The sequence below is a fragment of the Xyrauchen texanus genome, chromosome 19 (genome assembly GCF_025860055.1).
Source record: "Xyrauchen texanus isolate HMW12.3.18 chromosome 19, RBS_HiC_50CHRs, whole genome shotgun sequence".
NCBI classification, from domain to species: domain Eukaryota; kingdom Metazoa; phylum Chordata; class Actinopteri; order Cypriniformes; family Catostomidae; genus Xyrauchen; species Xyrauchen texanus.
Window position 1 is genome coordinate 13,549,730 of NC_068294.1, and position 24,467 is coordinate 13,574,196.

The 24,467-nt window shown below is 38.8% G+C and overlaps 1 protein-coding gene across 4 annotated transcripts in view; it reads left to right on the forward strand.

Moving 5' to 3' along the window:
• Positions 1 to 24,467, forward strand: part of LOC127660197 (rap guanine nucleotide exchange factor 2-like) — a 154,701-nt gene that overhangs the window by 50,556 nt on the left and 79,678 nt on the right. For all 4 annotated transcript variants that reach the window (XM_052150318.1, XM_052150316.1, XM_052150317.1 and 1 more), the window contains exons 4-6: positions 8,311 to 8,394; positions 17,410 to 17,485; positions 23,367 to 23,534. In XM_052150318.1, the coding sequence (XP_052006278.1) occupies positions 8,311 to 8,394; positions 17,410 to 17,485; positions 23,367 to 23,534 (328 nt within the window). The remainder of the gene's footprint in view (positions 1 to 8,310; positions 8,395 to 17,409; positions 17,486 to 23,366; positions 23,535 to 24,467) is intronic.

Consider the following 24,467-nt stretch of genomic DNA (forward strand, 5'->3'; position numbering starts at 1 on the left):
TTTGGTCAGGGGTCTGAATACTTTTGCAAGGCACTGTATATATAAGGTAGGAAAACATCTAGAAAAACGTCACTATATATATAATATTTTATATAAGAAAAAATATAGATACACCTTACTAACTGTCTGGTTGGTTTTTGTATGACAAGCAGTAGTTGATTATTTGACCATCTTGACCTATTCATAATAAATACACACACCAATACATATACATTCCCAAGGGTGGACCCAGACACTCCCCTCCAATTTCACACTCACAGTTTTCTTTTATCCTGGAGAAGACAAAGTGTGTGCGTCTCCGTCCATGGGTCACTACCCACTGTCCATAAGGGGCTGTCTCATTTACTCATCGCCCCTGATAGCATATATTGTGTCTGCGTAAGGGTGGAAATTCACTGCCATGAGCTGTTAATTACTTCAGCTGAATTAGGTCACTTTCAGTTAACTGTGTCAGGAATATGTCCATTCGGAAATGTATATGATAGTAATAGAAGTCATTAACAGTGTATGCCCACTAAATCAGAATTATTTATGGTTTATAGATATCACTGTTAAGAGGCCCTCTCTAAACATACCTCTCCGCAGAGACCTCTATTAAAATTTAGATAAATAAATAACTTTCTGCTCTCATAATGACTTGGCTCTTTTTGTATATGTTTGATTGCTGACCAGGCAGGCCACAGATGCATCTCATCATTCTCCAGTATACTAAAGCAAATGATTGATCAGGACATTTTTTATTTTTAAGATCTGGATTCGTAAATTAAAGGGGTTATATCATGAGGAGTCATATTTTCCTTAAATAAATGTCTGTCAGCAGCATTTGCAGATTACTACATAAAATAATTTTGGGCTCGTCCCTCATTTTACTTTTTTTTTTTGTCAGCTTTAGAACTTCGAAAAAGACACTTTATTGAAACCGAGGAGGCGTTCACACATGGCACATTTTTTTTTATCCATCTGTGCTGTTTAGGAATTGTTTTACTCATTGAACCATATCTCGCTGTTTTATACTGTCTTGTGCCATTAATGCAGCACTTTTAAGACGCCAACTCCATTATTCATAATTATTGCTGTTTATTTATTTGTTGTTTGTGTACATGTATGAATGTGTATGCGTGAAATGAGCGTGTGCGTGCTTCAGGGTCTTTGATTAGACAACGATTTGGAAAAACAAATGGAGATCACCTTTTCATTTTCTATTTGATTGGCTGTAGCAAGGGTATACCCTGCAGTCACACACAACTAAACTGGCGTGTGTGTGTGTGTGTGTGTGTGTGTGTTTGAGAGGGAGAGTAAACCGCAGGAGCTGGTACATTGTCTGGCACCCCACTGTTCATTGGCTGCAGGGAAGAGCTGACACCGAAAATCCCCTTCAAAAAACACCATGCTATTGATGCAAGTGTGTCTTGTAGGCAAATGCATATAAAAATGCATGAAAAATATTTCCAGTCCACGTTAATGTCTGCCTGCAAGTTATGCATTTGTAAAACTCAGTGAGTCAGTCCTCTGTTTTATGTGGTTGTTTTTATCCACACACTTTCAAAAGTCCCAGTGGCAGACTATTTAAGTACTAACACTTAAATGTTGCTGCTACACCAGCCCTGACGCTGTTCCTCAGCGACTCACTTCACTGTTTTTTATAAGACAGCTCTGCACTAATAATAATCTTCAGATTCTGTGTGTTGCTGTTGATTTCCCAAAGGAGAAACCACTCCCACCACAATAGCTTCTGAACCGCTACTGACAAATACACAACATAACCCTATAAAGACACGCTTTTGCAACTTTCGTTTTTGAGAGGGTTGCCAATAATATCACACTAGGACTGGTTGTAAAAGTTTCAATATTTTCACTGTGGATTCTGCTCTTTGTAAATAATGTTTAAACAATTTTTACATTTGTTAAATACGTCCCAAACCTCAGGGGACTTTGCTCAGGGGAATGTTTGCCTGTTCATGCTAATTAAGCTTTTATTTATTTAATTTTTTTAATAAAGACTAGACTTTCTCATCATTGTGTAATTAAAGCATATTTTACATAATAAATTAATACATAATTACTCTTAAGCTTATGACTGAAATGGGCTTATCAATGGCAGATGCCAATGTCTAGAGAGCTGAGTGGATGATATAGGACTAGGCTCGCATAGCCGGACCAATGACTGCCGGATAGGTCTGGGGTCTATAGTTGCTTAAATTGGCCATAATCTGCACATTTAGACAGGAAAAGCCATCTAACTGACAGGTAAATCACAGTCAGTTTTGTCATTACTGGGTGTTTAGGGGCGGGGTTATCGGAGATGTATCACACCATAATAAAAGACCGTCATTGGGAAAACACTTTTATAAAACAGATAGTTCCAACCCTGAATTCTGATTGGATGAGCCTCATTCCTTTGCCCTAAAATTTAATCGAAAATACATGTATTTTTTCTAAAGGTATACCAGAGAACCAGTGGGGTACACAATCCACTGTTTGCAAAGTACGACAGTGCAGAAACTTTCTGATGCTGGCTTAGAGGCTAGAAAAAGTATGGCTGTGACCAGACACCGAAGTGCAGCATCTCTACAGTCGTACTAGCACCCGAAATACAGTGAACAGAGAAACTAGAGCAGCATCCTAGTCGGCACTGCCTCATTAAAACGCACATACCCTGATACAAGCACCTCTGGTCCATTAGTGAAGAAAAATCCAAACGTTGTTGAATACTATTTTAAAGTGTACCATCAACGGAAATGCCCAAATTAATATCAAGAAAAATTTGGATCATTAGAATGACCTAGAATGATCTAACGTTTATAGTGATCATACGTTCATAATGATCTTAGGAACTATACTACAGGGCGGAAGAATTGTTTGTGCTGATTATATTTGTTATTAATAAATGTTATTATTTAATGAACAATGGTGTCTATGATTGCTGTTACAGCCGTTTCATAAAAGCAATAAGACACTTGAGGCTCTGCGAGTCTCTGCCAGAGATTGCACAGAAACAACATGGAACAAGAATAGAAAATGTGTAGAGAGTCTAATTACAACACAGAAAACATGATTAGAAAGAATTTCACAGGCACAACTAAGTAAACATAGCAGAAAATGCAGCTCTTTTCATGGATATCCGCTTCACTTTCTGTGACATGCCTAAAATGAAACTCTGAATATCTTTAAAAGATTTGATGTAAGTAACCTGGCAAACTTTGGGCAAGTTCTGTGATTATTTCATCCTCAAAAACGCTCATTCTATCAACGCAGAACCTTGTGAACACAACTCTGCTTCATGGCGGACTGATGAAACGTCCTGTTGTCGTCTACTCATGGAAGTTCCGTCGAACCAGCCAATCAGATTTGCTAGACTGATCTAGAAAGCACTTTCCAGTTTTGTGTGCTAAAAGCATCAGATGGTTAGTGCACGGACTGTGGGCGGTCAGTGGGCATGCCGTCTGAGTCTGAGAATAATATAGTACCAATGTAGGGATAATATGGAAATGCTTCTATCCGGTGTCATTTTGTAATATAATACAATCTTTCTGTTTTTTCATTATAAATCATATTGCATAAAAAAATGTAGTAAACAATTTAATGGAATATTTTACAGTATGTGGTATTTCCTTCTTTTGCTTTAATGGCAGACTTCACGTAAAGGGTTAGCTTACCCAAAAATGAAAATTCTGTCATTATTTACTCACCTTCATGTTGTTCTACACACACACTTTATACAAATGTAGAAATTGTAAAAAGTCTTCATAGGATTTCTTTGTCATATAATGAAATTGACTAGCAGTATTGGGTGTAATCGGATTACAAAGTAAAAAAAGTCTTAACTTTTTCAAATCTTGTCATCAGATTAGTTACTAACTTTCAATTAAGGTAATTAATTTTAAGTACATTACTTGGGTTGCTAATTTTTTAAATAATATGTACATTATAATTCATTTAAAATAGGAACTATGTTTATATTTTGCATTTCTGTGACAGCTGAAGGCCATGCGACAATGGATGAGGAGGAAATATAGATATTATTTTGAACTCGTTTTAACTGTGAAAACTGATTTAGAAAGTAACTTTGAAGTCAATAGAAATATGATTTACATTTTCGCTTAAATAATCAGTAAAGTAATTTGATTACAATGCAGAGGAGTAATTAGTAATTTTTAGGTAGTGAATTACTTTGAGTAACTTACTCAACACTGGGGATTCTGGTCTGTCAAGCTCCAAATAACAAACAAACAACAGAACTCTTCTTCGTCTTCTGAAGCCATTCGATTACTTTGCGGGATGAGCAGAGCAAAATTTCTGTAGTTACTCACCGTTGAATCAAATCATTAATACAGCCCTGAAATCAAATATAGCGGCTACATCAATAACATCAAAATTTATTGGCTCTTGTGACATGACATCATAATGTTTGGATACGAGACGTATTGAGAATTGATGAGGCTTTACTGATTTCAGCAATGTCTAGTTTCTAGTTAAAGTCTAGTGTGACTACCTATATAATGTAGTAGAATAACTGAATTCTGTCACTCTCTGGTAAATCTGCTGCCATCCCTCCATCTCTGCATTGAAATGCCACAATATAAAATAATAAAACCATATAAAAGCCTTTTTATATGTGCAAGAATAGCTATTGACTTTGACAAGTCTTTGTGCATATGTGTGTTGGATGTTTGAGTGTGTGTGTGCAATGAACAATGCTCTGTAGTCGCATGAGTGATCCATCATTCTGTACCCTGGTCTGATATACAGTACACACAAACACTCACAGCTCAGCAGAAGGGGTTTCTTCTACAGTGATGGCCAGCAGCTGGTGTAGAGAAGGTTCTTCTGTCCTCATCATTCTCTCAGTACTCCTGCTGGGACTCCCATCAGCCCAAGAGCTGCCGCTGGGCACAAACACACAGCTCAGACGACAAATGTAGTCACATTAACACAAACAACCACTCTGGTGCCTTTGAATGAGTGGAGTATTTGAACACCATAATTTAAGTTACTCTTTGTAGTGATAACACTTTTACCATGTCTGATAAAGATTAAATATTGTTGTAATTACTGTAGTATAATAAGTGTAGTGTAATAGTAGTATCTGTGTAATTACAAGTGGCTCCACATAAAGGCGAGGCATGTACACACTGCAGTTAAATGCTGTTCGATCTTCTAAATGTGTCTAAGTTCCCTCAAAAATAAAACTTGTCTTGGTTTACTCACCCTAATGTCATTCCAAACCTGTTTGTTTTTCTAATGTGGAACACAAAAGAAAAACATTGATTAATATTCTGGTCCGTCCTTATAATGACAGTGTATAGTTTATCACTTTAAAGCTTAAAAATAGCACCTGAACATAGTTAAGTAGTAAATGCGGCTCATGTGTCATATTCCAAGTCTTTTGAAGGCATTCAATGTTTAATGCGTTCATTTTTCTTAATCAGAATGAACACATTTACCAGTTTTCACATTTTATATTGCCAGAATTAGTTCTGAACACTTTTACAATGTATCCGGTGGAGACATTACACTGATGTACACAACAGAAACACACAATAGCGATTCCAATTTTAGCAATTCTGCAGTTAATCACGATCAAATTAAGTGATTAATCTTGATTAAACATTTTAATAGACTGACAGCACTACTATTTAATTTAATTTATTTTATTTAATCAACAATAGTAGAAAGTTTCCTGTGCTTATGTGTGTATATTAACATACTATTTCCTTTTTGGGTCCAATGAAGATTAGCACATAAATAAAACCCTCTAAGGACAAAAGAATGATGAATGTTTTTTGATTGCCATATTCTTTCAAGCCCTGCCTTGCTTCCTGCTCTCGTTGCTGCTCTGCAGTCCTTCCTGAGGGGCTGGAGGCTGTTGCTGTGAGCATGATGAGCGCTGGAAGAGTATTTTTGTGACCCAGTTCAGTCAGTACTGCTCCGTTGATGGTGTAGAACATCCTCACGCTCACCGTCTCTCTGCCTCCATCTTTCCTTGCTCTCTTCCGCTCCCTCTGCATTCTGTTGATTAATAATTGAGTGTTTCGTTTTTGTCTACTCGCAGTGGGGAAAAACGATTAAAAGAGGAAGCAAAGGAAGCATGGATGAAGGGAGCGATAGAAAAAGAGAACAAAAAAAGGCAGACAGGGCTCGTGCTGGGTTTGAGAGAGCGTTGGAGCTGCCTCATTATTCCTATAGAGAAGATGTAGCAGCACGCATTTGTGTGTGTGTGTGTGTGTGTGTGTGTGTGTGTGTGTGTGTGTAGTGTTTTAATTAAACTCTTAATGGCCAACATCCAAAACTTTGGAGCACTAGGCCCCCTATTTTTCTACTCAACCGTAGAGAAACTGCAAAATAGTTTTTAATCCGTATTTGTTTTACTTATTTTAAAAAAATAATAATATCTTGACATACTTAAAGATGAAGTGTGTAACTTTTTCGATGTTAAAATAGTTTCTCCCATCCCAGCTTAATATGTAGAGACAACTATAAGTAAGCCAGTCGTCCAGTAATTTTCTCGAAAACTGTAAACACTGTGTCTCTGTGGCGCTATAAAAAAATTCTCTGTTTGTATGGGCAGAACGTCCAGCACAACACTGACTCAACCAATGGCGTATGTTGGCGGTGGGACATTCTGTTTGTTGCGTATTCAGAAAGATGTTTTAAAACAATGTATATTTTTGCAATTCTGTTCAGTGACGCTTGTTGAGCAGAAAAATAAACTTGTTTTCCCTTAGACTTAAGTGCATTTTTCTTACCCCAATGGCTTGTCATTACTTTGTCGCTATTTCCTGTAAGTGTTAAAAGTGGGAATGTGAAAAGAATAGTAATCCAATGGGCATCTGACATCTTGTTCATTGCATTGTGAACGGTTGCTCTCAACAGCTAGACTCGATGCGATAAAGTGACTAGCTATAAAAGCAACATTATCACATGGGAAGTCAACAAGTTGCTTTCGAAGTTTCATGTCCACTGACATCGACCCCATTCTGCCAAATAACTGACAAGCCATACCTTATCAGACATTTTTGCATCAATTCAAATGTGAACACCTTTCCCTGCACTGGTTCTGCACCCTCTGAGACATGGGTTGTGGTCCCATTAGAATCAGGACATAATTACGTTCCCATAAACAATGGTGAGCTTGAATTGGAGGTTGCATTTTTGCTGACAGTTAGGTTTAGTTACTATAAATAATTAACATTGAGGTCAGTCTGACAAAAGGCTTTTTTTCCCATGTTTTAACAGAGTTTAGCGCATTTTTGTCGAACGCTTCATTTCTATTTTTGCCAAGTCATGGTGGGAAGCCACACCCACCGTACAATCGCATTAATCTAAAATCCAGCTCCACATAACTGTCCGTTAAACATGTTCTGGTTGGCTGTGATTGGGTCATATCGGCACAGACAGACATGTCAACACACAAACACAAAAATGAATGAAATTTAAAGAAAAGCTAGTTATTATGTACACTTATAGTAGAAATATATTAGAAATGTGCCACAATAAAGTGTGCAGTGTTCCATAAACATGATGTCATTTACTATTTGTTAGGTCTGTCTTACAGTTTCTAAATGCCAACATTGCTTTGGGCATGCTATCTCACTGTAGTGTGCATCGGATGTTCTGACTCCAACAAGATGTCCGCTGCTCATTGGATTTCTCCTCTTTTTACATTCCCACTTTTAACACTTACTGGAGATGCAGACATGGAGTGTGGCTCACCAGGGGCTGGAAGACATTTCTGGCATCGGCCCAGCATGCCTCAAAGATGTCTAACATTCCTGACTGCTCTGTGACCTGAAAATGCAGTGTTAAGGGGGACTGTGTGTCAGTGTGCTATTTCCTACACATACACATAAATCAAGCAGTCTAATTTAAACTGGCATCACTTACAGTGAATGGAATGGGATAGAGAATAAGTGTCTGTGAGCTGGTGGGTGAGTCTACCAAGAAGGTTAATTTATAATTGCCGGAGAAAGTTATCTGTGAGCATTTCCATTCATCTTAATGGCAGTTACTTGGCTGGCACATGTTTGCTTGTTCTGTCTACTGTTTTCCTCAGGGAATCTCCTTATGCTACACATGAGTGTATTACAGGACAAAAATGATGACAAAGTGTTTTCATTAGACAGTTCATGTGATATGTGTCTGTGTCATCTGTTTTTAAAGTAACCATTTAGCAATCCAAACCACATGTTACACACAATCATGCTTTGTTTCTTGTTGGATTCTGTTTCTGAAATTTCTCTTGATCTTCTTTTTTTCTCTCTCTCTCTCTCTCTCTCTCTCTCTCTCTCTCTCTCTCTCTCTCTCTCACAGTCCGGATGACATTGGCTCATGCTGGTACATTCTGCTCTCTGGATCAGTCTTCATCAAAGAGTCCATGTTCCTGCCACGGTCCAGGTATGTCCATAACCTGAATGTCATCAAATACAAAATATGTCTCACTTCATTAGAAATCGCACCTGATATCACCTTTCCCATTAACCCCTCATGTACAAGCATTTAACCTTTATTCTTCCTTGTCTGTTTAAGAGATCTCACAACTGAATGGAACCCAGTAATGTTAAAATGTTCATTTTCAAATGCCTCATAATGTGACATGATTAAATATCAAACGTTTCTCAGTGAGCCGCAACACTTTTTTGAATGTATTAAAAATGCCATCTAAGAGCCACCGTAGCCCAAACAAATGTAATCAGTAACCGAATCCAAATACCATGGTGTGAAGGTAGCGTAATCTTACTATTTTTAGTTAGGGTTAGGGGTGGAGGTTAAATGTGTGTAATGTCATGAAAGGTCACAATGTAAAAATCTTAATTACCCTGAAAAATAGGCTTTATTTTCTGGATAACAGTATACACTGGCGGCCAAAAGTTTGGAATAATGTACAGATTTTGCTGTTTCTGAAGGAAATTGGTACTTTAATTCACAGATGTGGCATTCAACTGATCACAAACTATAGGCAGGATATTACTGATGTAAAAAACAGCACAATCACTATTTGAAAAAAAACTCATTTTTTATAAAATCTAGACAGACCACATTTCCAGCAGCCATCAATCCAACACTTAATGGATCCTTAATATAAGGTGTAATCGTGCTAAATTGCTAATTTGGTACTAGAAAATCACTTGCCATTATATCAAACACAGTTTAAATCGATTTGGTTCTTTAAATGACTGAATTCTACCCGCTCAACACCAGTTTCTTGTACACAACTCATGGGTGCAGGACTTATGGGAAGAATTGCAAAGAAAAAGCCTCTTTTGAAACAGAAAATCAAAAAGAAAAGGTTAGAGTGGGCAAAGCAACACAGACATTGGACAACAGATAATTGGAGAAGAGTTTTATGGACCTTAACCCTGTTGAGGTTTTGTGGCATCAGCTAGACTGTAATGTGCGTGAGAAGTGCCCGACAAGATCGCCACAGTGGGCGGTGAAATGTCACCTGAGTATCTGGACAAACTGACAGCTGGAATGCCAAATATCTGCAAATCTGTCATTTCTGAACGTGGAGGTTTTATGAGAAATCTTTGAAGTAGTTTAAGAAGTTTCTTCTAAGTTTTTTCAAATTGTAATAGTAATTTTTGACATTGTTAATGTCCTGACTTTACATTGTCATCAGTTGAATATTAGGGAGGTTAGGGTAATTAATATTACAAATAATTTTAGAGACAGACACGTGCTTGAAGAAACACTTTATTATATTATTAAAAACAGATGACAGAAACGCTGTCTATGCGCATGGATGTTTATACGGAGGTGTGCGGTCTCGTGGAAGACGCGTACATAAAATTTCTCACTCTTTGTTTCTGTCTTCCATTTTTTAGCAATGAGTGCTGCAAATAACCTCAGACATCTCAGCTCAGGAGGTGCCTTGAGTTCAGTTCACTTTATTTCCACAGAGCAGTTTATTGTGATTAAAACATAAAATAATACAAACACACATTCACCTTGAACCATGATTTATATTTCAGTGATTATTATCGACATGATAATTAGAATTTTTACATGTACAATTGTTTTTATGTCTTCATTTGTATAAGACATTTTCCACCTGCATGTTTAGACAGATACTTGCCTGATGGTAAATGGAAAGGTGTGTGATATGTATATATATATATATATATATATATATATATATATATATATATATATATACACTCACCTAAAGGATTATTAGGAACACCATACTAATACTGTGTTTGACCCCTTTCAGCCTTCAGAACTGCCTTCATTCTATGTGGCATTGATTCAACAAGGTGCTGAAAGCATTCTTTAGAAATGTTGGCCCATATTGATAGGATAGCATCTTGCAGTTGATGGAGATTTGTGGGATGCACATCCAGGGCACGAAGCTCCCATTCCACCACATCCCAAAGATGCTCTATTGGGTTGAGATCTGGTGACTGTGGGGGCCATTTTAGTACAGTGAACTCATTGTCATGTTCAAGAAACCAATTTGAAATGATTCGAGATTTGTGACATGGTGCATTATCCTGCTGGAAGTAGCCATCAGAGGATGGGTATATGGTGGCCATAAAGGGATGGACATGGTCAGAAACAATGCTCAGGTAGGCCGTGGCATTTAAACGATGCCCAATTGGCACTAAGGGGCCTAAAGTGTGCCCACACCATTACACCACCACCACCAGCCTGCACAGTGGTAACAAGGCATGATGGATCCATGTTCTCATTCTGTTTACGCCAAATTCTGACTCTACCATCTGAATGTCTCAACAGAAATCGAGACTCATCAGACCAGGCAACATTTTTCCAGTCTTCAACGGTCCAATTTTGGTGAGCTCTTGCAAATTGTAGCCTCTTTTTCCTATTTGTAGTGGAGATGAGTGGTACCCGGTGGGGTCTTCTGCTGTTGTAGCCCATCCGCCTCAAGGTTGTGCGTGTTGTGGCTTCACAAATGCTTTGCTGCATACCTCGGTTTTAACGAGTGGTTATTTCAGGCAAAGTTGCTCTTCTATCAGCTTGAATCAGTCGGCCCATTCTCCTCTGACCTCTAGCATCAACAAGGCATTTTCAGCCCACAGGACTGCCGCATACTGGATGTTTTTCCTTTTCACACCATTCTTTGTAAACCCTAGAAATGGTTGTGCGTGAAAATCCCAGTAACTGAGCAGATTGTGAAAGACTCAGACCGGCCCGTCTGGCACCAACAACCATGCCACACTCAAAATTGCTTAAATCACCTTTCTTTCCCATTCAGACATTCAGTTTGGAGTTCAGGAGATTATCTTGACCAGGACCACACCCCTAAATGCATTGAAGCAACTGCCATGTGATTGGTTGATTAGATAATTGCATTAATGAGAAATTGAACAGGTGTTCCTAATAATCCTTTAGGTGAGTGTATATATCACATATATATAAAATGACCACATAGTATCACGTCCAACCAGAGGTAATAACGGTGTTCGTCGTTTTTATGTGGAGTTTTTTCCTGCGACCAACTGACCCATCAAAATTTGGTCGACCAAGATTCTTCTCATCGACTAACCTTTGGTCGACTATCAGGGGGCAGCCCTAATCTGATTACATCTTTTTTTAATATAACCTTAATGGAATCAGTTACCTTTTGTATCCTGGACACAACACTGTTTTGAACAGTACTAATCTCAATTAGATTGCTGCCACACATGCATATTTAGTCAGGCACACTTGCATCTTGCTGAAGCAGGTGAAAATCAAACAGTTGCAAGGAAAGGAAGAAATAAACATTTTTGACTGGGTAGAATTTGAAAAACCTTGCAAAAACCCATTACAGAGATGCTCTAGATTTGGCTTGCAATGGGAATATGCCATTTTATCACCATGGCAATGAGAGAAGCAGGTCTCTCCCTCCCTCTCTGTTTTGTCTTCACGGTGCAAGATGTGATGTGTGCCTTATGTAATAGACTATGACTCAGACGTTCAGTGAATGAAAACTAACAGAACAGCAGTGCACTTCTGAAAGTGCCCAGTCTCTTGATAGAGCTCACAATAATGGCCATTTTTCCCCAAGAGGCCTCACAGCTACCCTGTGTACCGATTTTATTCTGTGACGCACTAAAGCTGCAGCAACATCTAATCAACATCCTTCAGCACATGGCATGCATTATTTCTTTTCTTTTTGTTTCTTTCAAAAAAACTTTTCAAAACAAAAAAAACTTTCTCTTATTAATTGCTCTTAAACTCATATTCACTGCAAAATACAGCATTCAAGTGGTTAAATGCATAATGATTGCAATCATTAAAATTGTAATGTTTGTGATGTGCTGGTAGAAGTCAAAGTTGAGTTTCAGATGGCATTTGTAAATTGCAGCATCGGTACCACCTGGCACTCTTGCCAATTCTTATGCAACAAGTCAGATCCCTTTAAAATGGCATTGCAGACTTAAGCATCAACAATACTTTCTATTGTTATAAACTGTTAAATCTGATCCTTTAATAACTCCATTGTTTGCTTCACTATTTCTGACCACAAAGCAGGGAACATACTGTCCCAGCTTTATATACAGAGAAATTGAAGCTAGTATGTTGACTTTGCTTGAGCTAAACTCGTCTGTGCTTACTGAAATTTACAACACTGCCCCCAGTGGCTGAAGCAGGAGCTGTTTTTGACCAAAAAGCCTTAGGCATAATTACATTTTGATGCAAACACTCAGCATCTGCTTACAGTCGAACACGAGCCTGTCAAAGTATAGTCCATATAACGGTGCGCATTCATAGGCGGTTGGCGCATGCGTTCTAAGACCAGACTTTCCCTTCAGGAGTTTAGACCAATAAAGATATCGTTATATTCCTTCAGACTCAAGTAATACAAAAGCATCTCCAGACCTCCTCACACATGTTCTCTTGACTTGCACATCTACAGTTGTTGCTTTTACCTACATTTCCTGATGTATAGCGGTGATTACATCTTCTAGCACTTCTTCGTGACAGCAAAGGCACAAAATGTAATTATTGCCACCTTGTGGACCCACTAATTAGTGCAAATAACTCCATGTGCATTCTGCACGATCAAAGACGTGCGTTTAGAAAAATGTCTTTTGTGCTCACGCACTCTGCTGATGACGAGATTTGCGTCACACGTCTTGTACGTCTACTTTGGGCTTAACGGCACACATGAACTCCAGTTTCTGGGTGAATTGCCAACAAAACGGTACCAAAATCGAGTTGTAAAGCAATTTGTTTTTAGCTGTAAATGATGTAATACAGTGAGAAGTAATGCATATTTTATAAACTCTTCCCTCAAACCCTTAACCTATCCATCATTGGAGCTCAAAATGTAATTTTAGAGTGAAAATGGCACATTTCAATTTTGCTCGTCACTGACTATGCAAACACAATTACTTCCTGGTTTCAATGCGGCACGAGAACCCGGGTCTCCAACGCTGCTGATGCAACACGCTGTCGGTTGCACAACAGGAGGTAAACACACTTGAACCGATGCAGAATTGTCTGATGGGAGATACTGCTTGTCAGCAACTGCGCATAAAGGGACTGTGGTTAGGGTACTTTGGGAAGCAACATGGTTACTTTCTGTGTGATTTCATCTCACATTTGCTTTTTATGATGCTAAATGTTAGGTTTAGGGTAGGGAGGTAGGTAGGTTTGGCTGATTTAAAAGTCAGTGGAGCTTTTTAAACCTTATCTGTTTGGGAGAAAATGTAACTTGCTTTTAGTGCCACACCGTGGACATTTCACCTCGGAACTGCCGTGATACGTGCAAGGAGATCAGATTTACTTATCCAGTGTTTAGAATTCTTGTATTTTAGCAAAAACACAATCAGTTTTTCACCATTTTCTTCCTCTGCAGATTAAACATATCCCATAAATGCATGTTCATTCTTACATTCTTACATGGACGTATTATAGAAGCCTTCCTTGTTCTTCCCTGAAGCGTTGCACATTGCATGTGCTTCATGAGAATTTAATCTGTGAATCTGTGTCCCAGTTGATGCACAAGTCACTTCCCTGCATGTATCAACATGCCTCATGGGTTCATGCACAATTTCTTAACTTTGCATGCCAATCCCCAGCTAAAAAAAAAAAGTGTAATATTTAGTGACTCGTCTGACACTTTTTCATTATTTTTGGTGTGAATAGTTAGTTTTTGTTTTACTTGTGTAATAACAATGACTAGAAATTCTAAGTAAAGCTGATTATCCTTGCCTTTACTATTGTTCAGTGTACCACATTCCCCAACACACACACACCCACACACACCCACACACTCATAAAATGAAGCGGTAGCTGAAGCTGTCAGAACAAAATATTTGCAGTGCATGGAGTGAAGCTGGATTATCATGTGGGCGCTCACAAAATCTGTGTTTAGTGTTGTTAGCAAAGTGTGTATATGAATATTAGACCTTGAACACACATTTTAGGTACAGCAGAAGGATGACTGGGACTCAATAAAGGATCTTAATTTTGTTTGACTTGTTGATGGATTTGTTTTGATTTGGATATTTTGTAACTACACTTCCTCATCTTCAGGTACAGTTTTACATTTTTACTGGTTATATATTATCTTGAATGTTAAGTACAAGTTTAGTTGACTATTACTTAAAACATTACTATAGCTTCCATATAGGTAGTTGAAATGTCCTGCGCTGTGACATGCTATACTCCATCTAAAACAGCGGTTTTAAACAGCACTGTGCTAATTATTTTATAAATATGCATGCAGCTCTTAAAAATATTTTCAAAGGTACTTTTTAAAATGTATGTGTAACAACGCAGGACCTTTTAAAATGAAGGTCAGGAGGTGTTGACCAGTTACAGAACCAAAATATACATTTTCCCTCATACATGCATATACGTTTTAACCTAAAATTATGATGGAATATATATATGTAAGTCCATGGACTCGCTATGCATCAACTACCCATATACATATTTAAATTAGATGTAAAAAAAACAAAAAAGTTTAATGGATGTGTTCTGCTTGTTTATTTGATTTGACTAATGCTGGTTAAATCTTAAGTAATCACTCCTCAAGATTCAAGCTTTTGTAATAATGCCTTCAGCAATACCGTGCCTGTGTTGTTTCTAATAACAGTTCAGGGTTGGTTTGTTGCTCCTGAAATGCTGTTTGCGCTGCATTCTGTGGCTGTATGTCTGCAACTTCAGATCTGAGAGGCAGCAGAGCTTTTTAGAGCCTTCTGAAGCATTGCAGTGGAATCCTGTTATTGCATTAGCCATTCTACTGTACTTCAGCATGTCCTTAATCCCTCTAGCGCACCCTCTTCTCCCATATGACTTTTTTTTTTGTGTTCTTTTGTGTGTGTGTGTGTGTGTGAGCGTGTGTGTGAGCGTGTGTGTGTGTGTGTGTGTGTGTGTGTGTGTGTGAATCACATTCCAGAAACCCGGAATGTTGTGTAATATGGATTGTGGGGGCTGGCTGGGTGGGCATCACGTCTGGGGGCAAAAGCTAATTTTTGGTAAATTCTCAAGGAATGTGGTGAATTTCTGGCTGCAGACATTAATATTATTGTTTATATATTTATATATAGTTTTTCTAGCTCTGCAAACAAAATAAAAATAAAAAACTCTTGTTTTCAGGCTTCTTCATTCTGTTGTCCTTTTGCAACTATTTTCTCTAAACACTTAAAGATACATACTTAATTCAACATATGCACCGCCTGTCAAAAGTTTAGACACACCTACTCATTCTTTATAATTAACGTTTTCCGCATTTTAGAATAATTAGAATAATAGGAAAGTCTTCAAAACTATAAAATAACAAACATGGAACTATGGGAATTAAGTAGTTACAACAACAACAAAAAAAACTGATTAAAACTATGGTAGCTAACTATTAATTATTAATCATTTTCATAACCAATGAAATGAGGTGCCAACTGTGATGTTTTTTAAACTGTATTCCCATATATGACAGACACTTGTTGGCTTTTTTTTTTTTTTTTGCTGTCTGGTCCATTAAAATAATAATAATAATAAAAAAACATGATATATATATATATATATTTAAATATATTATTGAAATAAAAAAATAATAATTTCAAGCATTTAAGCATAAGGTTTTTAAACTTATGAGAAACTGAAAGGTCAAGTGTGTTCAAACGTTTGACTGGTAGAGTATCATGAATGGTGAATATACACTCCAAATGTTGTGATTTATATTTGGAAAAGAGCCTGGCAGAGCAGTCAAACAGTATTACAACACAGAGGGCTCATTGTGTGTGGTCTTAAACTGAGGATCAATGTGTGTGGAGGAAATCCCACCTGTTAGTCCAACTATATTAGTTTGTTACCATTTCTACCAGCTGTGACTCTAAAGTAACCCATATAGTATACATACAAGTAGCTGTTCAAATGACAACAGTAAGCATAACCTAAAGACTTGTTTTGATATAAATGGTGGATCAAGTTTAAACTTGAATTGTAATTGTGGTAATTCATTAAAATGTAATTATAATGATCTCTTGCCATTTGCCCAGTAGTTCTAACAACGTGTGCACCATAAACACAATGCTGTAGAAAATATAGAATTTGTGGTATTTTAGTTTTGGTTGTATAGATGGCATTTAAAGGCTCAAATACATGCAAACACTTATCTTAATGGATTAGTGTTCATATTCTTGGGTGGGGTATTTCCATAGTAAAGTCAGCCTTATTTTGTCAGTCACTGTTGTCTGAATTAGTTTAATCAGCTCTCCCACAGCTACTAGACTACTGTGTTCCTTTCTTTTAATGTAAGCTTTGCACCAAAGGATCACTGAAAATCTCATTTGGCTCCCTAAGGTGCCTTGCAGCAACAGTAATGCTAAATCAATAAATCTAATTGACTAACAAGGAAAAACAGTCAACAGATCTCAATCATTTATATCATTATTATTATCAATATATTTACTTTTTTTTACCTTTGTTTATCTTACATGATTGTGCAAGATGTGGTAATGCGTTCAGGAAATGTTGCAAGCCAGATTCAAACCTGCATTGCCAGCTTGAGCATCTCAGCTCAATGTGTCGTAATTTAACCCTGAGGGTGTGATGCAAATTATCCAATAAATCTAAGTATATATTATAAGGTTAAGCTATAACCAGTCCATATTTGCCTCTGTCCTACATGAACCCCACCTCACATTTCCATGGTACCCTCCTTAGCTATATTTTCAATATAGAGTTTTCTGTGTAGCAACTAACACGGCATCTCTTTGCACTGTACTTCTTTCATTAGCCTGTGATGTCATCTGGTGGACTTTTCCAATTTTGTCGTAGTTTCTTTCCCAGTGGAATCTTACTGCCTATGCCAGGAACACTGCCACAAGTGTGTGGATATATGCTTCGCTGACTCGGATACTAAGCACGCTTTCATTCCCACTAAATCTCACGACTCTGTAATTGGCCGGGTGGTTTATAACCTTTCTCTCTCCTCTACTTCTCCTTCAGTTTTGGGAAGAGGTCTGCTGGGAGTTTACGGCGTGGATGCGAGTGCATAGTTCTGGAGCCATCAGAGATGATTGTGGTGAGTAATCTTGTTCCAGAACACCATCTAACTTCAGTATGCTCTCAGACAGACAGTATATGCTTGTATTTTGTCCTATATTCTTTTAAATATAGAGGTTGTATTCATGTTTCTGTACTCCCCCTTTACATCTGTCTCTTTCTTGGTTTGAATTTGGCATCTTGTTTGTATTTTACCACAAGTGAATATTTATTGTGGATTCGTTCCTCTTAAATTACTCAGACCACTGCGTTTCATTTTCAACATGGCCTGTGCTTAAAGGAACAGTTCACTCAAAAATGCAATTCTTTGATTATTTACTCAACCCAGTGTCATTCTAAACCTGTTGTGCTGATTATTTTCAGTGAAACACAGATGTAGAATGTTTTGAATAATCTTCACACAGCTTTTTTATTCAACATTGTGACCAGATCTATCAAGCTCCAAAAGAACAAAAAAGCTGCATATGCGTATCGTGAAAGTAGTGTATATGGCTTATGCACTGTATTCCAGGCTTCTGAAGCTATATGATAGCTTTGTGTGATATGTAGACCAATATTTACGATGTTAAATAAACTAATAAGCTGGTGTTTAGGCTTAATTTATGTCCAGATGTAAAAAATATATATTGTTAGTTGGCAAGATTATCAGTGTTTATTACCCGGCTTTCTGGATTACTGATCGGTCAATCATGCCACCCAGAAGAATATTCTGATTTATGATCCGCATCTGGGAATAAAATAATAGAATACCTGTCATTCAGTTTTTGCAAGTCATCCTTTCTACTTTGCAAGTAAGCTAATAAAATAATTCCAATATAGATATATATATATTTAGCAAATATATTTATTTGTCAAGTTGCTTTGTAATAAGCCAGATAATGAGGACAGACAATCATTTTCACAATATAAACACCTTCCAGAACTCAAACACTCTGGACACTCCGCAGACAAGATCTTCTTGCATAATGATGTAATTTCAAGTCAAATCAATACAGGTCCTTCTCAAAAAATTAGCATATTGTGATAAAGTTCATTATTTTCCATAATGTAATGATAAAAATTAAACTTTCATATATTTTAAATTCATTGCACACCAACTGAAATATTTCAGGTCTTTTATTGTTTTAATACTGATGATTTTGGCATACAGCTCATGAAAACCCAAAATTCCTATCTCAAAAAATTAGCATATCATGAAAAGGGTCTCTAAACGAGCTATTAACCTAATCATCTGAATCAACTAATTAACTCTAAACACCTGCAAAAGATTCCTGAGGCTTTTAAAAACTCCCAGCCTGTTTCATTACTCAATACACGCAATCATGGGTAAGACTGCCGACCTGACTGCTGTCCAGAAGGCCATCATTGACACCCTCAAGCAAGAGGGTAAGACACAGAAAGAAATTTCTTAACAAATAGGCTGTTCCCAGAGTGCTGTATCAAGGCACCTCAGTGGGAAGTCTGTGGGAAGGAAAAAGTGTGGCAAAAACGCTGCACAACGAGAAGAGGCGACCGGACCCTGAGGAAGATTGTGGAGAAGGACCGATTCCAGACCTTGGGGACCTCGTGGAAGCAGTGGACTGAGTCTGGAGTAGAAACATCCAGAGCCACTGTGCACAGGCACCAGAAACAGCAGCAGAAGCACCTGACCTGGGCTACAGAGAAGCAGCACTGGACTGTTGCTCAGTGGTCCAAAGTACTTTTTTCGGATGAAAGCAAATTTTGCATGTCATTCGAAATCAAGGTGCCAGAGTCTGGAGGAAGACTGGGGAGAAGGAAATGCCAAAATGCCTGAAGTCCAGTGTCAAGTACCCACAGTCAGTGATGGTCTGGGGTGCCATGTCAGCTGCTGGTGTTGGTCCACTGTGTTTTATCAAGGGCAGAGTCAATGCAGCTAGCTATCAGGAGATTTTGGAGCACTTCATGCTTCCATCTGCTGAAAAGCTTTATGGAGATGAAGATTTCATTTTTCAGCACGACCTGGCACCTGCTCACAGTGCCAAAACCACTGGTAAATGGTTTACTGACCATGGTATTACTGTGCTCAATTGGCCTGCCAACTCTCCTGACCTGAACCCCATAGATAATCTGTGGGATATTGTGAAGAGAAAGTTGAGAGACGCAAGACCCAACACTCTGGATGAGCTTAAGACTGCTATCGAAGCATCCTGGGCCTCCATAACACCTCAGCAGTGCCACAGGCTGATTGCCTCAATGCCACGCCGCATTGAAGCAGTAATTTCTGCAAAAGGATTCCCGACCAAGTATTGAGTGCATAACTGAACATAATTATTTGAAGGTTGACTTTTTTTGTATTAAGAACACTTCTTTTATTGGTCGGATGAAATATGCAAATTTTTTGAGATAGGAATTTTGGGTTTTCATGAGCTGTATGCCAAAATCATCAGTATTAAAACAATAAAAGACCTGAAATATTTCAGTTGGTGTGCAATGAATCTAAAATATATGAAAGTTTAATTTTTATCATTACATTATGGAAAATAATGAACTTTATCACAATATGCTAATTTTTTGAGAAGGACCTGTATATCATGTCCATTTATTTATTTGGTTGGTAAGTAGTAATAAGTTGGATAATGCGCAGTCAAATGCAATTTTTGTGCAGTATAAATGCAGACAGAACTTAGATGCAATGGGAGGTGGAATTTAGTCATTTCTGAAGACTCTGCAGTCTCTTTCTTCTCGTATGATAATGTAATTTCATTCAAATCAATATGTCATGTCCATTTAATTATTTATTTGATAAGTAGTTATGTAATAAGTGGGATAATAAGCAGTCAAACATGTTTTTTTTTTCAATATAAACACCAACAGAACTAAGATGCAACCGGAGGTGGAATTCATCTATTTATGGACACTGCAGTCTTTTTTTTTCCTCACATAATAACATATTCAATACATTTAGATGTTCATGACTTAAATAAACAGTGAATACTGGTGGTGAGCAAATAATTACATCATTTTCATTTTTTGTGTCAACTATTCCTCTAACACACTAATCTTGCCAAACAAAAAAACATTCCATTTGCCCTAAAACATGTAAAGCCAATCCATATGAATATACATCATTTAAAAGTATATTCATAAGTACAGCAACACCCTGTAAATTTAAATCTGCAGCCTCAAGAGTTTTTTGGGGCCATGGAACTGTTCCTGCATATGACTACATCTGTATGTGTTCCTGTACATATGTCTGTGTACATTAAAATACGTGCAGACCCCCAAAATGCTCAGTTTGGGCGATGGCCACTTTCTTTGTCAGTTGATCGTGCCCTCATTGGGTAACTCATCTGTTAGTAATGGCCAATGCTGCCCTGCCCTGTAATTATGGACCAAGGCAGGATATAGATACTGCACTCTCACTCGCACTCACCGCCCAATATATTCCCACTGCTTTGTACTTGCCGGCAGTTGCCATAGCAGCGGTTGGTACGGTAGTGAGAGATGTGATGTGTAATCCCAAAGACAGAGTGGGTGTGAAATGTGAGGCTGCAGCAAAATAAGGCAGAGAGATGGGAAGAGAGAGAATCATGTCACTTTTATGGTGTAATGTCACAGTGGCCAGCACTCTTAATATGCACCTTACACCTGTCATGTGTTCGATGATGCAGCGCCTGTTCTTATTGCATACATGCAATGCAGTATGGTTGTCACATGTCCTAGCTGTCGGCATTTCAATGGCTGTGGAAATGCATTACCACCTGGTACCACTCATCAAAATACCTAGCATAGATCGGAGTAAATATGGATCTGGAAAAGTGGTTTTCAACTAGTTTACTGAAGGCCCCAAATTTTACATTGGACGTAAAGTGGAGATCCGGCACAGAATCAAAAATGTTTGTCATACAAGGAAACAAAAATGTCTGTATATTGTTCCAGGTTCAAAACAAGTTAAGCTCAATTATCATAATTTTTGGCATAATGTTGATTTAAAGAAAAAAAATCATGGCACTTACAATGAACTCAATGTGGCCAGTTAATAAACATTAAAATACTCATTGTTTGAAACGGATAGCCACAAGACGTAAATTGTATATGTGATAACAGGATGTGGCAGGGGGGAGGGTGGGGCCGGGTCATGATCATACACACCCGGTCCCGTATTAGGCTAATCAAGCCTCTGATGTTTAAAGGTCGACTGCAGGGGATCGTGCAGGAGAGAGAGATCGTTAGCGGACATGCCCGTCATGTTCGTGTCTTCTTTTAAATTTTTCATTAAAACTATTATTTATATTGTCAAGCTGGTTCTCACCGCCTCCTTTCCATTGATCCCTTTACACTGGTGCCGAAACCCGGGAAGGAGGAGGGATACGCCATAGTAGAGTTCTCGCCACTACCGTCCACCCCAACGGAGCAGCCGTGGCCATCTGCTGGGGGACGAGGAGCCCAGCCGCCTGAAAGAAGACGATGGCCGGCGACCGCGAGGGGAGAAGGGGCTCCTAGCCGACCGCCTGGAGCGGTCAGGGCCGCTGCCAGGGGCTCAGGAGTCGCCTACCAGCCGCTGAAACACAACAGGGTTTAAGACTGCCAACCGCGAGCGGGGAGGGGCTCACTGGCGGCCGCCTGGAGCTGGAGAACCGCTGCCAGGGGCGAGGGAGACCCCTTCTGTTCCCTGAGAACGCGGCGGGGCATTCCGTCCGCCAGGGGCTGGAGGACTGCCTCTGATCCACCCGGAGAGGCGCGGCTGTCGTCCGATAGAGGGTGGAGGAGTGGCCGAGGAACAAGCTGCGGCGTATCGGAGAACTGGCGAGTAAGAGGTTTTTTTTATTCATCTCTCTCTCCTCTCTCTCTGTCACTGTCGCTCTGCGTTGGCCTTTTCCCTCTTTTAAATTTTACATTTTTTGGGGGTACTACACTGTTACAGGAAGTACCCCCCATTTTAATTATTTCTGTTTCCCTCCCCTTGTCCCCTCCCTCGTCCAAGTAGATGGGGATGACCTGCCGGCAGACAGCGCAGAAGGCGCGCCCTCCCCCATGAGAGAACGAAGGAGGAATGTGGCAGGGCGGAGGGTGGGGCCGGGTCGTGATCATACACACCTGGTCCCGTATTAGACTAATCAAGCCTCTGAGGTTTAAAGGTCGACTGCAGGGGATCGTGCGGGAGAGAGAGATCGTTAGCGGACATATCCGTCATGTGTGTGTTCGTGTCTTCTTTTAAGTTTATCATTAAAACTATTATTTATATTGAAAAGCCGGTTCCCGCCTCCTCCTTTCCATTGATCCCTTTACACAGGATTTTAGTGTGATATAATCACTTACTGACCTTTTATGTGTGAAGTTATATCAAATACAGTATTTCAACATCCTTGTTATGGCGGTACTGTCAGCATCATAAAATATGGCTAGTGTTTTCTCTTCATTTTTAAAAGTTAATAAGCCTGTTTATTTTGCAATCCTAACTATGTATTGAATTTAATACATATTTTTGGGGCTGTGACCCACCAGTTTAGAAACTCTGATATAGAGTATAGCTGTCTTCACATAATTCGATATTGCAAATATCTGCCATTTGAACTCCATTCTAATGGTCGGTCAGGTTAATGACCTTAGCACCTGTACGGTACATGATTTGACACCGAAAGGGTCCTTGCAAGCTGCAGACTCCCTTCTTCTCCCCTTTCTTTTCTGCCATCCCCCTCTTCAGTTGTGCTCTCTTTTTGACGTAAGCGTTTAAGACTCAGCCCACACACACACACACACACACACACACACACACACACACACACACACACACACACACACACACACACACACACACAACACAGACAGGCTCACTCACCCACTGCTATTTTTACACAGAGCCAGCAAGAGGGTTGGGAGGGGATGGAGGTGAGAAGGACAGAGATACAGACTCACACTGTTCTCTCCTCCATTTGCAGGTGGACTATATGGATGAGAATGAGGAGTATTTTCAGCGGCAGGCATCACACCGACAGTCCCGCCGAAGGTTTCGCAAGATCAACCAGAAGGGCGAGCGGCAAACCATCATCGACACGGTAGACCCCTATCCTGCCGGCAAGCCGCCCATCGCCCGGGGATACTATACGGTCAGTCAAATGCTTTAACTTTATCTGCAAAACCACTCCTTTAAACCTTGCCCCTCCCCCTGTATGAATGTTACTGTTCCTCACCTTTTTTGGCTTTGCTGTCCTGTTTGTTCATGTGCTGGTAAATGTATTTCATTCCAAATGCTAGTTGTTTGTCCGAGTAACATTTCATGCTGCAAACGTTACTTATGCATAAAGGGGCAGGCAATATGACCAATTTCTCATTGCAGTCTTTTTGAAAAAGTAATGGTTATATTAAAGGAAAAGTTCACCCCAAAAATAAAATTATCTCATTATTCTCTAACCCTGAGGCCGTCCCAGATGGCACCAGCTAAACACTAATGAAGAATTTTAGAAGAAGATAGAGCTCTGTCAGGCCCTTATAAAGCTAATACACAGGTGCCAGCACTTTGATGGTCCAAATGACTTATTTAACAGGTTTCCTGAATGCTTCCTCTGTCTGGCAGTGGTCAGACAAGCAGATAGTACCGTCCTTTAAAAAAAACAAACATTGGTTTTAACCATTATTGCTTAATGCCACGCCACAGTGTTTATAGTTTTAGGGAATCAGCCAATGAATGGCTTACTTATAGTTGTCTGTATATTAAGCTGTGATAGTGGAATGTATTTAATGTAAAGAAAAAATACACACTTCACCTTTAAAGTGCAATTCATGTTGCTTTGTAAGAGGGTGCAGTGATAAGGTCGTTTCAGATCTAATAAAGTGGTTTCAGATTTCAAATGGGTTTCTTATAACAATTTTACAAATAGTCATATCGGACCCACTTTAAATTAGGTGTCTTTAACTACCATGTACTTAAGCATTTTCTACAATGTACTTATTATGTACATATGTGTTGTTGCATTGTACTTACAGTACATTTAAAGTACCTGCATTTAATTACATCTGTAGTTACACTAATCCTAATGCTA